The following is a 21,789-nucleotide window of genomic DNA, read 5'->3' on the forward strand; positions in this document are numbered from 1 at the left end:
TTCAGGGCTGATTCAGACACTGACCATGGTCCGTGGGTTTAGTATGATACACTGAGCAGACTTGTTACGACCTGGGGTGTATTCATTAGTCGCAGACCGTTGCAAAATGTTTGGCCTGTTGCAAAAATGGAAATGGTTTACCATTTACTCTAGGAACCAAACAGAGTGAAAAAGGGAAGGATATACCTGAATTTGTCCAATAGAAACTCTCGTTTTCATGGCAAAACATTTTTTCCCCCCGCTTGGAGTAAACAGTTTCCGTTGCTGAAATTTTCGCAGCAGACCAAACATTTCGCAACGGCCTCCGACTAATGAATACACCCATTGCTTCACCACCATCACAGCTTTGAGTAACTTATAGTCCCTCTTTACACAGCAGACATTTTGAAAATGCTATTTTTGAAAACACATCCACAATGTGACCATGGAATTCGCTCATCTAACCCCAAAGTGCTGCATATTGTGGCTTCGCTCTCAGGTGGAAACATACTGATGAATGAGGGATGAGGAGCAGACTAGTGGAAAGAGAGACCAGTCAAGCGATCCAAGAAGGACTAAGCAGAAAGATATTTGAAAAATTGCACAAGAGTACAAGTCATGCTTACTCTCAGGATGTGTTGTCTTTCATGCTGGGGAGAGAAGGTACATTTATAGACACAAATAACAACAAAAGAAAGGAATAAAACAACAGAAACAAAGGAACATCAAGTCCCACAGAGACACCATAGGAGAAACCATGGCTTTATACTAACACCATGTCAGGGTATCAAACCACTTCTCACAGATGGCCAACTGAGCCGTCAAGTAGATTTACTTGGCTATTTAAGAAGAATCATAACGAAAGGAATTAATTAAAGCCCCATTAAAATGTAGCAACCTTGTCTCTTAGTACACTAGCTGGCAACATTGTGTTATGTCAGGACCTCTTGGTGTAATGGTGTTGGTCTGAGATCACTGGTTCAGGCTGTCACCATACTTTCGCTACAAGATGCTTCTGTCTGTCAAACATTCATCTATGAATCACATCTGTAGTAAGTTATGGGAGTTGCAACAAAATGGTGCAAAACATTACATTTGTATTAATCCTCAGTCAGTTTTTCGCCTAGAACTGTAAATCCCACCGGTTAGCGTCCTGGGTAAGCCTGAGCTCCATATGAAAGTGACCTTAGGAATATACCCTTGTGTGATTCTAATCAGGGTCCTAGAACCCTTAACCTCGTAACCTCACACACACACAATCGAAAGCACGCACGCACGCACCCCCACCCACACACACCCCCACCCCCACACACACAACTTATAGTTTTTTTTATTTTTTTTATATTTTTTTTACAATTGCTAGGACCCATTTCTCAATACTTAGGTCACTTTTTAAAACTCTTCAAACAGTGAGCACAACAGAAGTCTAAGTGGGTTAAACTGTGGATCATGTTTCATTGCTTTGGCACAAAATGCATTTAATGACTACATCTTTCAAATGTCATGAATTCTCCCTCAGACACAACCACCACCAAAACTCTATGTACCTACAAGCCAATTTACACATGTTTACATACTCCTTTCAAAACTGTTAAACTTAAGTTCAAAACCAAACATAACACAAAATTGAGCAAGACAGCAATTTGCTACATTTCTACAGTAATACCATATTGAAATATATTTGCAAATTTAAAAAATGAAATACTATCAAAACAATAAGACCAACCACAGCTGATTCCCATTGTAGCTGAACACAGGTGTTAGTCTTTCAATTTCATTACCATCTATACAAAAGGGGACATCTTAGGAATAATGCTGTACTGTAATGTAAACATGGACCCAGCCAGAGATCGAGAAATGACTGACAGAGGAAGAAGAGTGGCTGGGAGAGGAGTACATATGTGTGGTAGAAGAAGACTGAGAAGAAGACCAAGAGCTGTAGTCTCAGATGAGATTAGGGCTACTATAATTGATCATGTAATAAATGATGGTCTATCAATGGGAGAGGCTGGTCTGAGAGTGCAGCCAAATCAGTAATGTTCAACATCTATTGTGAGAAATTTCTGGCAAAACAACAGGTAAGATGTGCATTCTGCAAGGGCATCTGACTGAACTGCACATTACAGAAGTAAATTGAGCAAAGTCTCCAAACCCACTTGTGTGTCATTGTTTTTGTATTATAGCTTAGGACCCAACGGTAACCTCCTACAGGAGGGAGAGGTAGATTTTCACTGCTGTGCAGGAAACTGTAATCATTGATATGGTCATCAGAAACAATGGCATAAAACTCACAGAGATTGTTGGCAGACAACATTACATTTAGAAATATTCACAATGTAAGCATACTGTAACTATTTCTAGAGTCCTGAAACAACATCAAGTCAGGATGAAGAAGTCCCCTTTGAGAGGAACTCTGGACGAGTCAAGCAACTCAGGAACCAATATGTCCAGGTAAGATGACTAAAAAATACAGAACTGGTTTTGAACAAAACCAAACAGGGCAGAGGAACACAATGGCCTGTTTTAAGGTATAATGGAAACTACTGTAATAGCATAACTCTTATGTTGCCTTGTGGATTTATTTTAGAGAGTCATGGAGATTGAAGCAAGGCAAACACCCCACATATTCATCATTGTGGATGAGGCTGGTTTCAACTTGGCCAAAACCCAGCGGTGAGGAAGGAATGTGATTGGGAAAAGAGCCACAGTGGATGTCCTGGGCCAGAGGGGTGGATGTCCAGGCCAGATGGGTGGATGTCCCAGGCCAGATGGGTGGATGTCCCAGGCCAGATGGGTGGATGTCCCAGGCCAGATGGGTGGATGTCCCAGGCCAGATGGGTGGATGTCCCAGGCCAGATGGGTGGATGTCCCAGGCCAGATGGGTGGATGTCCCAGGCCAGAGGGGTGGAGGTCCCAGGCCAGATGGGTGGATGTCCCAGGCCAGATGGGTGGATGTCCCAGGCCAGATGGGTGGATGTCCCAGGCCAGAGGGGTGGATGTCCCAGGCCAGATGGGTGGATGTCCCAGGCCAGATGGGTGGATGTCCCAGGCCAGAGGGGTGGATGTCCCAGGCCAGATGGGTGGATGTCCCAGGCCAGATGGGTGGATGTCCCAGGCCAGATGGGTGGATGTCCCAGGCCAGATGGGTGGATGTCCCAGGCCAGATGGGTGGATGTCCCATGCCAGATGGGTGGATGTCCCATGCCAGATGGGTGGATGTCCCAGGCCAGATGGGTGGATCTCCCGGGCCAGAGGGGTGGATGTCCCGGGCCAGAGGGGTGGATGTCCCAGGCCAGAGGGGTGGATGTCCCGGGCCAGAGGGGTGGATGTCCCGGGCCAGAGGGGTGGATGTCCCGGGCCAGAGGGGTGGATGTCCCGGGCCAGAGGGGTGGATGTCCCAGGCCAGAGGGGTGGATGTCCCAGGCCAGAGGGGTGGATGTCCCGGGCCAGAGGGGTGGATGTCCCGGGCCAGAGGGGTGGATGTCCCGGGCCAGAGGGGTGGATGTCCCGGGCCAGAGGGGTGGATGTCCCGGGCCAGAGGGGTGGATGTCCCAGGCCAGAGGGGTGGATGTCCCAGGCCAGAGGGGTGGATGTCCCAGGCCAGAGGGGTGGATGTCCCAGGCCAGAGGGGTGGATGTCCCAGGCCAGAGGGGTGGATGTCCCAGGCCAGAGGGGTGCCAACATCACAATGTGTGCAGAAATATCCTCTGATGGATTGCTGTTACACAAACCACTAATAGGGACATACAACACCGAGCGTCTCATTACATTCCTGGATGACCTCTATGGAAGGGTTGTACCAGGTGAGGAAAGGGTTGCAGTGAGTCGAAATCGGCCAACGTTTGTAATTGTATGGGACAATGTGGCATTTCACCACTCCCATGCAGTCACAGAGTGGTTCGCAGCCCATCCCAGGATGGTGTCACTTTTCCTCCCACCTTACTCTCCTTTCCTCAACTCCATAGAGGAATTATTTTCCTCATGGAGGTGGAAGGTTTATGACCACCATCCACATGATCAAATGTCCCTCCTGGACGCAATGCATGCTGGATGCCTGGACATATCTGCAGAAGATTGCCAGGGATGGACCAGGCATGCAGCAATATTATTTCCTAGGTTATTGCCCAAGGTGTGACATGGATGAGAACCTATGGCCAAATGCAGATGACAGGGTTGACTAGCATTGCTACTGTATCTGCATCGGTAGATGGTGTATATACACATTCTTGTATTTTGGAATCTCTCAATGCCAAAAAATGGCATAAAACATATTGAAGCATATTACATAATGTCTGATTCATTCCTGTAACATATACTGCAGTGAATTCTAAACAGTAGAGAGGTGTCATTCTTGTTGTGTAAAGACATTTTACAAAAGAAAACATTGTGTAATGATACCTGTTGTTAGTGTTTTTTAGGTCATTGTTTTATGAGTGACAAAGTGTGCTTATTGGGTGACAAACTTTGCTAGTGTTACGGAATAATTCGTTGATTTGAGACATGTATGAAGTGTTTTGGTAGCATTGGATGTGAAATTAACTGCTGTGCCAAGCTGAAAGTTGGTTAGGAGAACCGTGTGAAGTGTTTTGGTAGCATTGGATGTGAAATGAACTGCTGTGCCAAGCTGAAAGTTGGTTAGGAGAACCGCGTGAAGAGTTTTGAAAAAATGACCTAAGTATTGAGAACTGGGTCCTAGCGATTGTAAAAAACTGTAACAAAAAGAGTAAGAAGAGGATGACACTTACGTTGTACCAGCTCTGGCTCTTCTGTAGACAGCGAGGAGAGACGCAGAGTGGAGAGAACAAAGACAATTGTAAGTCAATGAGACAAGAACACAACAACACTTGGCCACAGGGCTCTATATCATAAACACATAGAGGCCAGGGGATGATGAAAACAGACAGTGGGTATTTATAGAAGGTGTAAATGTCAACCTCTGGGTGGGCACCTCCTACCATAAACACAGACCTCCGCTGATATCCAACAGAGTTATATCCCTTTGAGCTTGTCACATATTTTAGCTGGCCTTTTCATTGATTTCTGGGCCTCACAAATGATAATTTACATGGTTATTTGCTAAGCAGATGGTGGATTGGGGTTGGGTGTGGTACAATGTGTTCATCTTTGTTTCTAAGCGCTTATTTATTAATGATTTAGTGTTGCTTCTAAATGCTTGTGTATGGAGGTGAATTGTGTACTGCTGTGTGTTGTATATCTTCTAACAGCAGAGGGCAGTATACACACGGTTATTGGAAGCACCATAACAAGAGTGTTTATTCCAACCATAACACCTGCTTCTGTTTTATGGGGCTATAAAGAGAGTGTAATATGTCTCAGCATTGTGATCAGAGAGGGATTCCTGCTAGGGACCATCCAGTGGGTGGAGAAAGGGCAGGATAATAAAACATGATTTTAGTGGTTAAAAAATGTGACAGCTTCCTCTTGATGCCATTAAAACATAAATAATAATAAACTTAACCAGGCAATAACAAAATATGTGCTTTGTAATTTCAGCGAAAACATACAAGAGGCATACTGGTGCGAGACTACTATTGTAAATCAATCCTTTGGAGATGTGAATGTAGATCATGTTCAAATATTTCCGCTATCAGATAAGCGTGTAGCGTTTCCTGTCTGAGAGTTGTGAGGCCCCAGTCATGTCCCTGGACTCTGGGCTCTGACGTGGACAGGGATAATCTCCTCTGAAGGTGACAGAGGCATGAGAGAGATGATTTAAGCTTTAAGGTGTCTGCAAAGTGTGTGTGTGCATGCCATTGTGCAAGTGTTTTGGAGTTTGTGTCATTGCATGTTTGTAAGTGCATCTCTATAGCCTACACGTGTGTAATTTGCATGAGTGTCTAAATCAAATGTTTTCCTCCCCCACGAAGCACATTTGTGTCTGGATAAGTGTGTCAGCAGCACTAAGAAGCAGGTTAACACCCACTGATTAAGTGGACCGCGTAACAGAGAGAGCTTGTGTACGGTAGTAGTGTCTTGGCCTGGATTCCCCCTGAGGATCAGAAAGGCCTGGAACGACTAACTACTTTACACATCCCAACCAACCAACTGGACCAAACCAGAACTGACCAGCGCTAGCTATAACCCAGACAAACCTATCAGGTATAACCCCCATATCTTCAAACAACACTAGAACAACAATCTAGTTCTGAGGAACAGAACTGAGCAGGCCTGATCCACCCAGTACAACAGGCCTAAAGAAAAGCCTGAACTAAACATTCCTGTGGCCAAGAAGACACACACACAACTGACTCAGTTATTCAGATTTAAAAAGACAAATGTCCTCAGGTGATGAACCATGGTTATTATTATTATTTATTCATTATTATTATTAATTGTTCAACTTTTAGAGGGCTTTTCATTACAATCTCAAAGTGCTTTCAGCAACAACAATATTATTTGAAATGTTTACGTTTGAGTCATTTAGCAGACGCTCTTATCCAGAGAGATTTACAGTAGGGAGTGCATACATTTTCATACTTTTTTGTACTGGTCCCCCGTGGGAATCAAACCCACAACCAACTGCTAAATTCCACAATCCCACAACTACTAAAACCCACAACCATGCCCTACCAACTGAGATCTTATATCAACATTATGATATATAACATTGTACAAAAGGAGTGACTTATATTTCCTCAGAAACAATCATGACTTGACTTCAGTACATCTTACTGGTGAGACTCTTGGCAAGGCTAGATCACAGCAGTGTTTGTAATGGTGGTCCAACTAACAGGTCTTCAGCAGAGAGAACACTTTAAGGAGGGAGAAGAGAGAGGAGGCAGAGACAGCTAGGGGCGATGACTGACATCACACATTTACAGAGGAGAGGAAGAAGTTCTGGTCTGAGAGAGGAGGCAGAGACAGCTAGGGGCGATGACTGACATCACACATTTACAGAGGAGAGGAAGAAGTTCTGGTCTGAGAGAGGAGGCAGAGACAGCTAGGGGCGATGACTGACATCACACATTTACAGAGGAGGGGAAGAAGTTCTGGTCTGAGAGAGGAGGCAGAGACAGCTAGGGGCGATGACTGACATCACACATTTACAGAGGAGAGGAAGAAGTTCTGGTCTGAGAGAGGAGGCAGAGACAGCTAGGGGCGATGACTGACATCACACATTTACAGAGGAGAGGAAGAAGTTCTGGTCTGAGAGAGGAGGCAGAGACAGCTAGGGGCGATGACTGACATCACACATTTACAGAGGAGAGGAAGAAGTTCTGGTCTGAGAGAGGAGGCAGAGACAGCTAGGGGCGATGACTGACATCACACATTTACAGAGGAGGGGAAGAAGTTCTGGTCTGAGAGAGGAGGCAGAGACAGCTAGGGGCGATGACTGACATCACACATTTACAGAGGAGAGGAAGAAGTTCTGGTCTGAGAGAGGAGGCAGAGACAGCTAGGGGCGATGACTGACAGACACACATTTACAGAGGAGAGGAAGAAGTTCTGGTCTGAGAGAGGAGGCAGAGACAGCTAGGGGCGATGACTGACATCACACATTTACAGAGGAGAGGAAGAAGTTCTGGTCTGAGAGAGGAGGCAGAGACAGCTAGGGGCGATGACTGACATCACACATTTACAGAGGAGAGGAAGAAGTTCTGGTCTGAGAGAGGAGGCAGAGACAGCTAGGGGCGATGACTGACATCACACATTTACAGAGGAGAGGAAGAAGTTCTGGTCTGAGAGAGGAGGCAGAGACAGCTAGGGGCGATGACTGACATCACACATTTACAGAGGAGAGGAAGAAGTTCTGGTCTGAGAGAGGAGGCAGAGACAGCTAGGGGCGATGACTGACATCACACATTTACAGAGGAGGGAAGAAGTTCTGGTCTGAGAGAGGAGGCAGAGACAGCTAGGGGCTAGGGGATGACTGACATCACACATTTACAGAGGAGGGGAAGAAGTTCTGGTCTGAGAGAGGATGCAGAGACAGCTAGGGGTGATGACTGACATCACACATTTACAGAGGAGAGGAAGAAGTTCTGGTCTGAGAGAGGAGGCAGAGACAGCTAGGGGCGATGACTGACATCACACATTTACAGAGGAGAGGAAGAAGTTCTGAGAGAGAGGAGGCAGAGACAGCTGAGCTGGTCTGAGAGAGGAGGCAGAGACAGCTAGGGGCGATGACTGACATCACACATTTACAGAGGAGGAGGCAAGAAGTTCTGGTCTGAGAGAGGAGGCAGAGACAGCTAGGGGCGATGACTGACATCACACATTTACAGAGGAGAGGAAGAAGTTCTGGTCTGAGAGAGGAGGCAGAGACAGCTAGGGCGATGACTGACATCACACATTTACAGAGGAGAGGAAGAAGTTCTGGTCTGAGAGAGGAGGCAGAGACAGCTAGGGGCGATGACTGACATCACACATTTACAGAGGAGAGGAAGAAGTTCTGGTCTGAGAGAGGAGGCAGAGACAGCTAGGGGCGATGACTGACATCACACATTTACAGAGGAGGGAAGAAGTTCTGGTCTGAGAGAGGATGCAGAGACAGCTAGGGGCGATGACTGACATCACACATTTACAGAGGAGGGAAGAAGTTCTGGTCTGAGAGAGGAGGCAGAGACAGCTAGGGGCGATGACTGACATCACACATTTACAGAGGAGAGGAAGAAGTTCTGGTCTGAGAGAGGAGGCAGAGACAGCTAGGGGCGATGACTGACATCACACATTTACAGAGGAGAGGAAGAAGTTCTGGTCTGAGAGAGGAGGCAGAGACAGCTAGGGGCGATGACTGACATCACACATTTACAGAGGAGGGAGAAGAAGTTCTGGTCTACAGAGGAGAGGAAGGAGTTCTGGTCAGAGGCAGAGACAGCTAGGGGCGATGACTGACATCACACATTTACAGAGGAGGGGAAGAAGTTCTGGTCTGAGAGAGGAGGCAGAGACAGCTAGGGGCGATGACTGACATCACACATTTACAGAGGAGAGGAAGAAGTTCTGGTCTGAGAGAGGAGGCAGAGACAGCTAGGGGCGATGACTGACATCACACATTTACAGAGGAGAGGAAGAAGTTCTGGTCTGAGAGAGGAGGCAGAGACAGCTAGGGGCGATGACTGACATCACACATTTACAGAGGAGGGGAAGAAGTTCTGGTCTGAGAAAGGAGGCAGAGACAGCTAGGGGCGATGACTGACATCACACATTTACAGAGGAGGGGAAGAGGTCACTGGTCAAATCGGACTAGGGGGTTAAAGGGCAAATGAAAGCAAAAGGAAATGCTTACTTTAATCAGGTTTAGTCTGTTATACTGAAAGGAAATTAATGAGAAAATGAAGAGTTAACCAGCATGAAGGAAAGAGCTGAACAACAAGAGGGGAACAGGCTTGGGTTTTTATTTGCAAGTGTACTAACAGTACTAGGCCACCGCACTAAACAATCCAAGACACACTATTGTACTATCTAACTCTGCTTTCATGATGTGTCCATGTCTCAGTGTTTTGGTCTGAGATGGGTCTTCATGCTGAGTCTCTATGTACTCTCGCTTTAGTGCTGCTCACTGTTTATGGTTCCATAAACAGCCTCATTGATTGGTGACAGTGGGAGACTGAGCAAAGTCGTCAGCGGCCAGTCAGTTAGTTAGTGTGGGACCGCCGGCCCAGGTCCTCTACAGAGAGGAGCCCCTCTCTCTCCCCACCTGCCTGTGTGTTATCTGGATTGCATTAGACTAGGGTGACAGAGCTCACGTTGCCTGGGCAACTGCACAAAGTGCCAGGGTCATGTGACTCCTGCTGACCACGGGCCAGGGGCTCATGTGGGGCCAGAGAGGGCTGGCACTCGGCCACACCACGGGCCTGAGGGGTGATGTCATCGACTGGGCGTGCTGTGAAATGGGCCGGACACCGCCTGAACACCAACTCAACTGACTGAATGTCACTTGGCTCCCATTAACATCATCCTGTCTGCCTGTCTCATAGTCCGTGACAAAGCTGAATGCAGCCGATTGCAGAGAATGTGCTGACGTGCATCAAGGGGTCCTTACTAACTAACCCATGACACACGAACTCTGCTGCTGTCTTGCCTGAGGAGAGAAGCGGTGTATTCTGGGGTTGTGGTGCGAGGCAGAGAAAAGGAGCTTCTGATGTAGAAAGCTCTAGTCTCAGGATTGATCAGAAATTAATATCACACAGGAGTGGTGGAAAGGGATGCAGAAGGAATTTTACAGTGCCACCCCCCACCCCCCACCCCCGAAACGTGTCTGAAAGCCAGCAGTCCGGCAGGGAGGAAGATGAGAGGAAGGGTGGCAGGGAGGTAGAGGGGGGTAGAGGAAAAGGTCATAGCAACATGGATGCCATCTGGAGTGTGTTCAGATGGAAGATGTGGGTGGAGGGGGGGGCACACGACAGCTCACAAGACACGGAGGTGAGGTGGGGGTGGGGTGGCGGTGTAAAGAACAGAAAAGAGTAATGCTTACTTTGGAATGTCGCTTGTGAGACTAGCATGCATCAGGAGAAGAACAAAGAAATCAGAAACCAAAAAACTGCAAGATACAACAGCTGAAAGAACCAAAAAAAGAGTTGAAAACAGTCAGTTTCAGATCACAGACATTTCATATGGCGGCAGTGAAAGTAAGAGAAAGCAAGCGCTCTGTGTCAAGAAGAAAAAAGGATGAGAGAAGAGGAAAACACAATGCCAACAAAAGCAACAGGCGTCTGACACCACAAGGACTGGGGAGCACTGTGAGCAGTGAGTGAAGGGGAAAACGGATGAGAAGTGAGAGAGCCGTGACCGCCAACTATCACTCTCCTTATCACTTCACAACAACAAGATATTCAGAGGAAATTACTAAATATATCACCCAATATTATCATGTTCATGTCTTGCTTGAGATGTAAGCCTAGTTACCCACAGTCAAAGCTCCTGTCCTTCCCTCTGCTACCTTACTCTTCAGTTCAGACGCTGATGAACGAGAAGCGAGACTACAGCCTCTTGACCTGCCTACTACCCTGTGTCAGAACGAGCCTTGCAGAGTTGAGATAGTTACAGTTAACGACTGAGTGCTGCGATGGAGAGGGCTGACTGAGCGCCCTGCCTGTGATTATTACAATGCCGCTCTGACAGGACCAGGGGATGGAGGGAGGGGTGGAGGGAGGGGGGGGAGAGAGGGATGGAGGGAAAAAGGGATTGAGGGAGGTGATAGGGGAAGAATAGGGTGGATGTGTGGTATAAGCGTCTTTGCTGATGATAATGGGTCCTTATCTACAATTGATGTGCTGAGGGTCTCGTTACTTAGTCTATGATTGGCCATTTGTACCAGCGTGACAGTTGGATCTGACCTATAGTTTGATGATGGGAGTTGGACATTACCTTATCAGAGACAAAGCACTGTGTATCAGGAGTACATTGTACATCTGTAAATTGGAGCTACATGAGGATGGCATGTTTGATTTAGTATGGTGTGCCGATGCCGAGGTATGATGGGATAAAATCCATTTGAAATGGCAAATAAAAAGCTGAATAAACCATGTCATTTCACAAGATATCACTATATCTCAACTCCTTCTTGTTGACTATTTCTTATAGAACATGTTTTATGGAATGCAAGTAGACAAAAATACTTTACTGGAAACATCTGTAGCTTATCAAGACATTATGTCACGGGTACAAATGAATCCCCCTGTATCACCTCACCAGATAAGTGTTGATTTCAGATTGTACTGGAAGAGGTGTTCAGTGATGATACAGATATCTTGCTGAACTGAAGTGATAGGCCAGGCTGACATGATTTATTTGTGAGTTATGAATGCACTGTGTGTTGAACAAGTCATTTTGAACTACACTGTTGAAGGTACTATTTAAGACCATGATCCTGATCTGTACTGTAGTGCGATTGTTGGAAAGAGGACTTTGATCCTGCACTGTACTGTGATTGGTAAAATAGGACTATGATCCTGTACTGTACTGTGATTGGTAAAATAGGACTATGATCCTGTACTGTGATTGGTGGAATAGGACTATGATCCTGTATTGTACTGTAGTGTGACTGTTGGAAAGAGGACTATGATCCTGTATTGTACTGTACTGTGATTGGTGGAATAGGACTATGTTCCTGTATTGTACTGTAGTGTGACTGTTGGAAAGAGGACTATGATCCTGTACTGTACTGTACTGTGATTGGTAAAATAGGACTATGATCCTGTACTGTACTGTACTGTGATTGGTAAAATAGGACTATGATCCTGTACTGTACTGTACTGTGATTGGTAAAATAGGACTATGATCCTGTACTGTGACTGAATACTATGATCCTGTACTGTACTGTACTGTGAAATAGGACTATGATCCTGTACTGTACTGTACTGTGATTGGTAAAATAGGACTATGATCCTGTACTGTACTGTGATTGGTGGAGGTGGACTATGATCCTATATTGTGCTGTACTGTGATTGGTGGAAAGAGGACTATGATCCTGTACTGTACTGTGATTGGTGGAGGAGGACTATGATCCTGTACTATGCTGTACTGTGATTGGTGGAAAGAGGAGAGCCCTGAGACAGAGATGGTCCACCTGCGCAATGAGGCTCACCTTGGAGTTCTTGCCTCCGCTGCGGGCGGACTGCAGAGAGTAGGTTCGCTGTACCACTTGCTCGGGGGTGGAGGGGGACTTGTCAGAGTGGTCAGAGTGGCCCTTCTCCACCATGTTCTCACCAGGCTCCAGGCTCTGGGGCGTGGGCGAGCGCGAGCGTTTAGGATGCAAGACGGGCGAGCAAGCGGGCGTGCTCCTGTTGGAGTTACTGGCAGTGCTGGGGGTGAGAAAGAGACAGAGAGGGGGAGAAAGATTATTAATTCTACTTCTTAATTACAGTTGTGCTTTGGAAAAGTGGGTGGGGTTATATCCTGCCTGTTTGGCCCTGTCCGGGGGTATCGTTGGATGGTGCCAGTGTCCCCCGACCCACCCATGTCTCAGTCTCCAGTATCTATGTTGCAATAGTCTATGTACTGGGGGGCTCGGGTCAGTCTGTTATATCTGGTGTAATTCTCCTGTCTTATCTGGTGTCCTGTGTGAATTTAAGTATGCTCGTCGTGCTGCTTCTCCAGATTCAACTGTTCTGCCTGCGGCTAGGGAACCCTGACCTGTTCACCAGTCGTGATATCTTGTCCTGGACCAGCTGTTTTCGACTCTCTCTCTCTACCGCACCTGCTATCTCAACCTCTGAATGCTCAGCTATGAAAAGCCAACTGACATTTACTCCTGAAGTACTGACCTGTTGCTCTCTCTACAACCGTTGTGATTATTACTTGACCCTGTTGGTCATCTATGAACATTTGAACATCTTGAAGAACAATCTGGCCTAAATGGCCATGTACTATTATAATCTCCACCCGGCACAGCCAGAAGAGGACTGGCCACCCCTCAGAGCCTGGTTCCTCTCTAGGTTACTTCCTAGGTTCTGGCCTTTCTAGGGAGTTTTTCCTAGCCACGGTGCTTCTACATCTGTATTGCTTGCTGTTCCGGGTTTTAGGCTGGGTTTCTGTACAGCACTTTGAGATATCAGCTGATGTAAGAAGGGCTATATAAATTCATTTGATTAATTGATTGATCATGAAACCACATATTCTGCACTGTTTGTGAATGTAGGGCCGGAGCAAAACCCATGACAAAAAAATAACAGACATTACATTAATAACACTGAGGAACTAATTGTAGAACTCTTCAGTTAATTTAAATACCTTATTGAAATGTAAGCCATGTAAATTATGCAAATGTGTTACCGTCCCACAGGCAATGCTAGGCCTACTAGAGTAACATGCAAAGACTGAGGCCCATGCTTCCATTCATCCCCAGAGTGAGTAATCACGTTTACATCACGGCAAATAGTCTTGAACGCCACCCACTAACACAGTTAATAACAGCAGCAGCTAGCCCACAAAACCCAGAGACCAATAACAACAACAGCAGCAGCTAGCAGCAGAGAAAATTGCATGGTCAAAAACAGATCACATACTCTACGTCAGTCATGAAGATTAGTGAAAACCATGCGTTAGATAATGGATATCATATCCTACTGCTGCTTATTGAGATGTATGAACAACAAACTGCATCTTTAAAGAGCCAGGAGAAACCTTCCCCCGGAGTGTACGTGGAAATACACACTAAAAAACATCATGTGAAAATATGAGGAGAGGACTGGAGAGGAGGAGAGGAAGATTAGAGGAGTGGAGCGAGGGCTGCTTCCCTTCCTGAACCACAGGTTAACCTGTTTATTATGTTCCGCCTCTGAGACCTGCCTGCACAGGCAACATCCCAAATGGCACCCTATTCCCTTTATAATGCACTGCTTTTGGTCAACGGTAGTGCACTCCATAAGGAACTGGGTGCCATTTCGGATGCATCCACAGAATCCCAGGGAGGCTCTGTCTGCAGCCAGGATGGGCACTACTCACAATGAAGACAGAGGTATCAAAAGGCCTAGCTGTCAGTGATCTGTGTGGCTGGGCGCCGGACAGCCCCGGTTACTTGACGTGGCGTTATGCAAACCCATTAATTCATGGCCAGCCAATGGTGTATGTACCTCAAAGAAAAGAAGTTAAGCAATTATACCATTCTACTGTTTCAAAGAAGCCCTGCATGCAGCGTAGACTAAATCATAGTGAATAGTACTGGTGGCCGCTGTCTGCATGGATACATACCAGGTGCACTGTGCTCTGCAGTACCCAGAGCTGATCTCTCATCTAACTAATGGGATGGATGGATGGATCATCAGCTCTGATAGAGTACATTGTGGTTACAAACAAATTATGTGATGTTATGTGATAAGCAAAAGTGTGTTTGTGTAGAGTACATACTGTATGTACTGCAGGTTTTTGGAGAACTGACTGTATGCACACGTACCTATTGCATAATACTTCAACATACAATCATAGAAAATGATGATTCAGCATATGTTTGAGCATTTGTGAGTACAGGCCTATGTATCTGTATACAATGTGTATGTACTGGTATATGTCAATGTACGCATGTAAAACTGCACAAGATGTATATGAAATGTCTCACAAGCTGCCCTCATAATATGTAGTGTTGTGGTATCAGTGAATAATGCAGTGAGCTGGTACAAAGCAGAGGACACTGCTATTTCTCCTGCATGTTAATCAGTGTCTGAACCCAGAGTCTGTCTGAGATACACACACATTATGCAGGCACACACACACACACACACACACACACACACACACACACACACACACACACACACACACACACACACACACACACACACACACACACACACACACACACACACACACACACACACACACACACACACACACACACACACACACACACACACACTGCAGCAGCACACACATAAACAGAAGTATGCACCTACACACTCACAGTGCGCAGATGTACCTGGGCGGACATTGACGCAGACACTGACACACATGCACACAAGTACGTACAGAACAGTTCTCATATGCCAGTGGGCTGTGTGAGCTGCATCATTTTTCATGTCACATCCTGGGTCAGTTACTAATGGTCTCACTCACTTGGGTTTCATCAGATTCACAGAACCAGACAGAGTTAAGATCTGAACTGAGCACACAGGACACACCGTACTAGAACTACCCAGTCAGATATCTGCCAGTCATCATCATCACCTTTGCCTATGGGTTTATAACCCCATTATGGCCAGTCCACTCCATAAGTGGAATGGCTTTGACTGACCACAAGGTCATAATGATCACAGGCCCTGACACCTGCTGCCAGCTCTGTTATCTGTCATCTGATTGGATAGAAGCCTATGTACCCGTCTTTGAAAATATTTATTCTGAACCTAAGCCGACTAATATTGCACACCAAGAGAGCCTAAACGCATTGAAGGTGTTTTAGACTGTTTTTAGAACAGTGCAGCCAGTTATCATGAGCGTTCAGAGTTGGATCACACGTCAATCAACATGATAAAGGCAGCCAATAACAGCCCATAAATCCTCAGCATATAAATGGAGGTTTGATCAGCTCATTCCCAGTAGTGTGTGTCTTTGCTCATTAGACAAGACCAGGTACACATGCTGCTAACATGTACGGTCAGACAAGAGAGCCATAGGCTTAGCCAAATGAAATCAAATGTTATTTGTCACATGCTTTGTAAACAACAGGGGTAGACTAACAGTGAAACGTTTAATTACGAGCCCTTCCCAGCGATGCAGAAAATAAAAAATACACATACTACAATGGGTTACTTTATGAACCAAACGTAACGTGTGTGACAGACCATTACACATTCCTGTCAAGTTAATTGTCTCTCGTTTGTTCAGCACGAGAGGAGAGGACAGTTGCATGGGCGGTAGAAATGGCATCCTACTGTAGAACAATAGAGACAGCTGTTTCTGGATGTTGGCCTAAACCTGAAGCTGACCCAGAACAATAACACAAAACATTAAAGTAGCAGCACCATTTGTATACAATGACAAACATTTATGACACACTTTCCAATGCAACATGGTGGGTGAAGGAGTGTCATGGGTTGAAATGAGTGAGCATAGAATCCCTTTATTACCATGGGAACCGGTTGCATGTCATGGTAGGGGAATGCTCCATACACCACCCCCTCCACTCCATGAAATGTGGTGGATGTGGTTATAGTGACTCGTAAGAGAAAAATATGTGGTTCTTATGACTAGTGAGCATGGTGAATTCTGGATAAAACCGCTAAAAAGCCTTACCGGCTCCTCGCTCACACAATGAAGCACAACAAAGCACCTTCTATATGAATATTGCTATAGCAACTGGGACTAGAGAGAATGTCTTTAAATATTCATAATATGCTTCTATATATAACCTACTGGGCAGAGACAGGCCTTCTGTCGAGCTTGGCCTTTTAACTTGGAATAAGGGATTTGGAGAGCGAGCGAGAAACAACACTCTCATGGCTGACTTTGATTGAGGACTGAGTAGCACTGGGTAACCAGCAACTTTCCCCCTGCCACATTAGTATAATACTCAATGTGCCATCTAATGACACCATGTGCATACTGTTTTGAAGCCTGGCCTCAGAACCATACAACACCTTATTTCTGAACACCTCCAATAAGTATAATATCTACTAATGTTCTAGTTACTTGAGACAGAAACAAAAGTTGGGATATTGGTCGGGGAGAATGGATGAGCGTATACTGCAACCGTCTAGCAATCCAAAGGTTCAAGTCGCGTCAGCGACAATTGTAAAGTTTGAACTTTTCCTTCCAGCAACCCTAATTCTAAACTTAACCCAATTCAACTAACCTGCTACATAAATTATTCTAACTTTTGTCATTAGTTCTCCTTAACACTAAAATAAATTCTCACCATAATTCTCCTCTGTTGTTATGAAGCAACAACTAACCTGGTCTCAGAGGAAGACGTAATACTATGCATTCTCCGCAATGTATAATAAGTTCATTCAAGCAACTCGAATGCTATTGTACAAACGGGTAAGACATATGATACCATTCGTAATCTCATTCCTAAGGTATTGTACAACCGCTATTCCATTCATAATGTAACCTAATTTAAAGTAATATATCATACTAAATACAGGGAACATTTACGTACCAAATCCTACGAATTGCCCTGAGACTAGATTGTGTGTGGAGATACAGTAGGTCCCTAAGGCAGGGAAGCAGCTGGGCTCATCTGCATTACAGCACCAGAAAGAATCACAGTCCTGATTGTATTGTATGTAAGATAAGGTTGATAAGAACATGGACTGCACATACTGCAGCAGAATGACAAAACTATGCACTTGGACTGCACATGGAACACAAATAGACCAAATATGGACCACACAAGCAAATTATGGTCAAAGAAAGAACACTGAGCAATAAGATGCAGGCTGAAAAGCATTATAATGAGCTTGGTAATCTACACATGCCCAGTGAGAAAAGCAAATCAGTCTGCTGGTGACACTTTGTTGCTGTCTTTTTGTAATGTGCTCTAAATCTCTGGGCTCAGGCTATCCAAACGGGGAGGGCAACGCTTCGCTTCACAATGCCCAGAGTTCCGGGCTGTTCCGAGGGGCCTTGTTCTCACTGACGCTTTTGCTGACCCTGGAAAATACCCATCTGGCAATGGACCTTGTGCTTCACTGTGCTCCAAAGGGCAGGGGTGGACCGAGCTCAACGGCAACACACACACACACACACAGTGCAAATGGCCTTTCAAATGTCATACAAAACATTCACAGAGGTAAAATCCATATACTCCTACACACTCAAATCATGCATGAAAATAGCTTCAAACATCACAAACATTACATAAACACACCCACAAACATCACATAAACACACCCACAAACATCACATAAGCATACCACAAACATCACATAAACACACCACAAGCATCACATAAACACACCCACAAACATCACATAAGCATACCACAAACATCACATAAACACACCCACAAACATCACATAAGCATACCACAAACATCACATAAACACACCACAAACATCACATAAGCACACCCACACAATAAACACATTACCCGACTCCCAAAACATCCCCAACTACCTACCTACCTACCTACCAACCCCCCCCTGGGGCCACAGAACTACAAGACCGCCATATCAAAGCCGATTGACTGTCCCAACTCCTCACCAGTCAATCATAGGCACAACAGCATCCTTTACATTGTTCACAAACATCCAGCCTCCGTTGGTTGCTGTGACGCACTCAAAAACCTCCATATCCTCATATAGAGAAAGGAGCAGCAAGGAGCTGTTCATCCAGCGACTCATCTGAGCTCTCCTTCTACTCCTCTCTCCCGGGAGAGAACAGAAAAAGAATAGAGAGAAGAAAACAGAGAGAGCCCTGGGAGATTTCCTTTAGCAGGCTTAGGGCTCTGATCTCCTCCAGCCAGTGTGATCTCTTAATAACGAGCTAAATTACGTCCCCGTGACAACACTTGCCAAACGGGACAAGAGGATCGCTGGGCTGTTGACTGACACTCCCCTTTCACCCTCATCCCCATCTTCAGCACTGGAATGCAGCAGAAGTGTGTCTGTCTTTCTGCATGCAGACAGGAAGGCTGCTCTCTCCCTCCCTACTAACCTGGTAGCCATGTAGACCCAGCTCCGATGCAGTCAGCCCCTTTTCAAGCCAAGGCTTCATTCAACCAGCGGGAGCCGCAGATGGGGGAAAAGAGGAGGGACAGGAGGATGAGGGGAAGGGGGGAGGATGGGTTCCGGAGCATGCCAGGAGGATGAGAGGAAGCAGAGACAAGAGAGAGCGCAGAGCGTTCCCTTTGGAGAGTGTACTGAGGCTAGTGTACAGCCTATTTCTATCTCTCTGTTTCTATCTATCTGAGTCTGCTCCTTCCCTCCCAGACTCCCCTCTCTCCTATTCCCCTTGCGTTTCTCAGCTCTTCCTTTCACCTGACTGGTGCGTCCACTATGTCTCCATCCAAGCAAGGGTGTTCTTGATTCTCGTAATCGCTAGTTTGATCCAATATTCACAGGCACACACAGAGTAAAAGTGTGAGGGAGAGACGGTGGCAGACAGAGTCTGAGGGAGGGAGAGAGGGACAGAGAGTCTGAAGGAGGGAAAGGGAGAGAGGGACAGAGGGTCTGAGGGAGGGAAAGGGAGAGAGGGACAGAGAGTCTGAAGGAGGGAAAGGGAGAGGGGGACAGAGAGTCTGAGGGAGGGAAAGGGAGAGAGGGACAGAGAGTCTGAGGGACAGAAAGGGAGAGAGGGACAGAGAGCCTGAGGGAGGGACAGGGAGAGAGGGACAGAGAGTCCGAGGGAGAGGGAGTCTGATGGATTGAAAGGCTTTGCATTCTGCCACTGCTTGGAGCTCTGAGCCTGCTGGCCACTCAATTATTCATGCTGTTCATGAAGGGAGGGGCTGACATCACTGGTGTCATGACGTTGCCCTCTTTGGGTATAGCAAGCCCCATCCCCCTCTCCCTGCCTCCCCCTTGCCTCCTTCAACTAGGCTGCTGTGGTCAGAGAGAGGTCATACATTCCTGAGGAGAAGACCCTGCCACATGTCCACACAGTATAAGAGGCAGAGTAAATTTTCATAGAGCACAAAGGAATTTCTTCCACCTCACAGAACTTGATTTACGAACAAATTTCATGTTCCGGAGAAAGTATAAAAGATCGGTGAAGAATCCAGCTACGAACTGGTCCGTTTGTTACAACTTGGGGAAGCTCATGGGAGACGGTGTGGCCACATTACCATAACGCTGTTTATATAATAGCCTCAGATATGAGGTTTACATCCAATTGTTGTATAAGATGAATGAGTGAGTATGATACTGTTTGTAAAATTGTGTAATATGATTTTGGACTGTTTAATGAAGGAAAATACAATTCCCTTTTGATTTGAACTAAATCAGAGGACCGCCCCTGAGCCCAGTTAGGGTCAGGCATCCTGGGACAGACCTTTTCTGCAGTTCCGAATAAAACCAACTTTGAGAAATTATCACCAGACCATGTTTCTCTCTATTAGGAGAGGACGAAGGTTGTAGACCATTGCTGAATCTTTTAACCATACCATGTGGGTAAACTCTTAGACTATCGATACCGTCAGAATAAGAACAAGTCTTTGATATTAATTACTTGTCTGCAGCTAGGAATTCGGTATCATTGAACGAGGAGAACGACAACCGCCGAAACAAATTAATGAATGTCACTCTGAACTATTCGCTCTAACCAAGACACACAGAGAGAGAGAGAGAGAGAGAGAGAGAGAGAGAGGACGAAACTCTCCAACAGAAACAAACGTTTCACCAGCGATCAAGACAACATGCTGAGCGCAAATACACTGCTCAAAAAAATTAGGGAACACTTAAACAACACAATGTAACTCAAAGTCAATCACACTTCTGTGAAATAAAACTGTCCACATAGGAAGCCACACTGATTGACAATACATTTCACATGCTGTTGTGCAAATGGAATAGACAACAGGTGGAAATTATAGGCAATTAGCAAGACACCCCCAATAAAGGAGTGGTTCTGCAGGTGGTGATGCTTCCTGGTTGATGTTTTGGTCACTTTTAAATGCTGGCGGTGCTTTCACTCAAGTGGTAGCATGAGACGGAGTCTACATCCCACACAAGTGGCTCAGGTAGTGCAGCTCATCCAGGATGGCACATCAATGCGAGCTGTGACAAGAAGGTTTGCTGTGTCTGTCAGCGTAGTGTCAAGAGCATGGAGGCGCTACCAGGAGACAGGCCAGTACATCAGGAGACGTGGAGGAGGCCGTAGGAAGGCAACAACCCAGCAGCAGTACCGCTACCTCCGCCTTTGTGCAAGGAGGAGCAGGAGGAGCACTGCCAGAGCCCTGCAAAATGACCTCCAGCAGGCCACAAATATGCATGTGTCTGCTCAAACGGTCAGAAACAGACTCCATGAGGGTGGTATGAGGGCCCGACCTCCACAGGTGGGGGTTGTGCTTACAGCCCAACACCGTGCAGGACATTTGGCATTTGCCAGAGAACACCAAGATTGGCAAATTCACCACTGGCGCCCTGTGCACATGTGACAGATGTGACAGAGTCTGGAGACGTCGTGGAGAACGTTCTGCTGCCTGCAACATCCTCCAGCATGACCGGTTTGGCGGTGGGTCAGTCATGGTGTGGGGTGGCATTTCTTTGGGGGGCTGCACAGCCCTCCATGTGCTCGCCAGAGGTAGCCTGACTGCCATTAGGTACCGAGATGAGATCCTCAGACCCCTTGTGAGACCATATGCTGGTGCGGTTGGCCCTGGTTTCCTCCTAATGCAAGACAATGCTAGACCTCATGTGGCTGGAGTGTGTCAGCAGTTCCTGCAAGAGGAAGGCATTGATGCTATGGACT

At 46.2% G+C, this 21,789-nt stretch overlaps 1 protein-coding gene across 7 annotated transcripts in view; it reads right to left on the reverse strand.

Moving 5' to 3' along the window:
* The window catches only part of LOC118396872 (protein Aster-B-like), a 125,863-nt gene that overhangs the window by 16,034 nt on the left and 88,040 nt on the right, over positions 1 to 21,789 (reverse strand). For 3 of the 7 annotated variants that reach the window (XM_052467750.1, XM_052467749.1, XM_052467753.1), the window contains exons 6-8: positions 12,530 to 12,746; positions 4,725 to 4,745; positions 606 to 629 (exon numbers count right to left, since the gene is read on the reverse strand). In XM_052467750.1, coding sequence (XP_052323710.1) covers positions 606 to 629; positions 4,725 to 4,745; positions 12,530 to 12,746 — 262 coding nt within the window. Of the gene's footprint in view, positions 1 to 605; positions 630 to 4,724; positions 4,746 to 12,529; positions 12,747 to 18,582; positions 18,865 to 19,035; positions 19,726 to 21,789 lie in introns of those variants that run through there. The other 4 variants (XM_052467752.1, XM_052467751.1, XM_052467755.1 and 1 more) reach the window with 3 other exon arrangements.

The sequence above is a fragment of the Oncorhynchus keta genome, chromosome 18 (assembly GCF_023373465.1).
Source record: "Oncorhynchus keta strain PuntledgeMale-10-30-2019 chromosome 18, Oket_V2, whole genome shotgun sequence".
NCBI classification, from domain to species: Eukaryota; Metazoa; Chordata; class Actinopteri; order Salmoniformes; family Salmonidae; genus Oncorhynchus; species Oncorhynchus keta.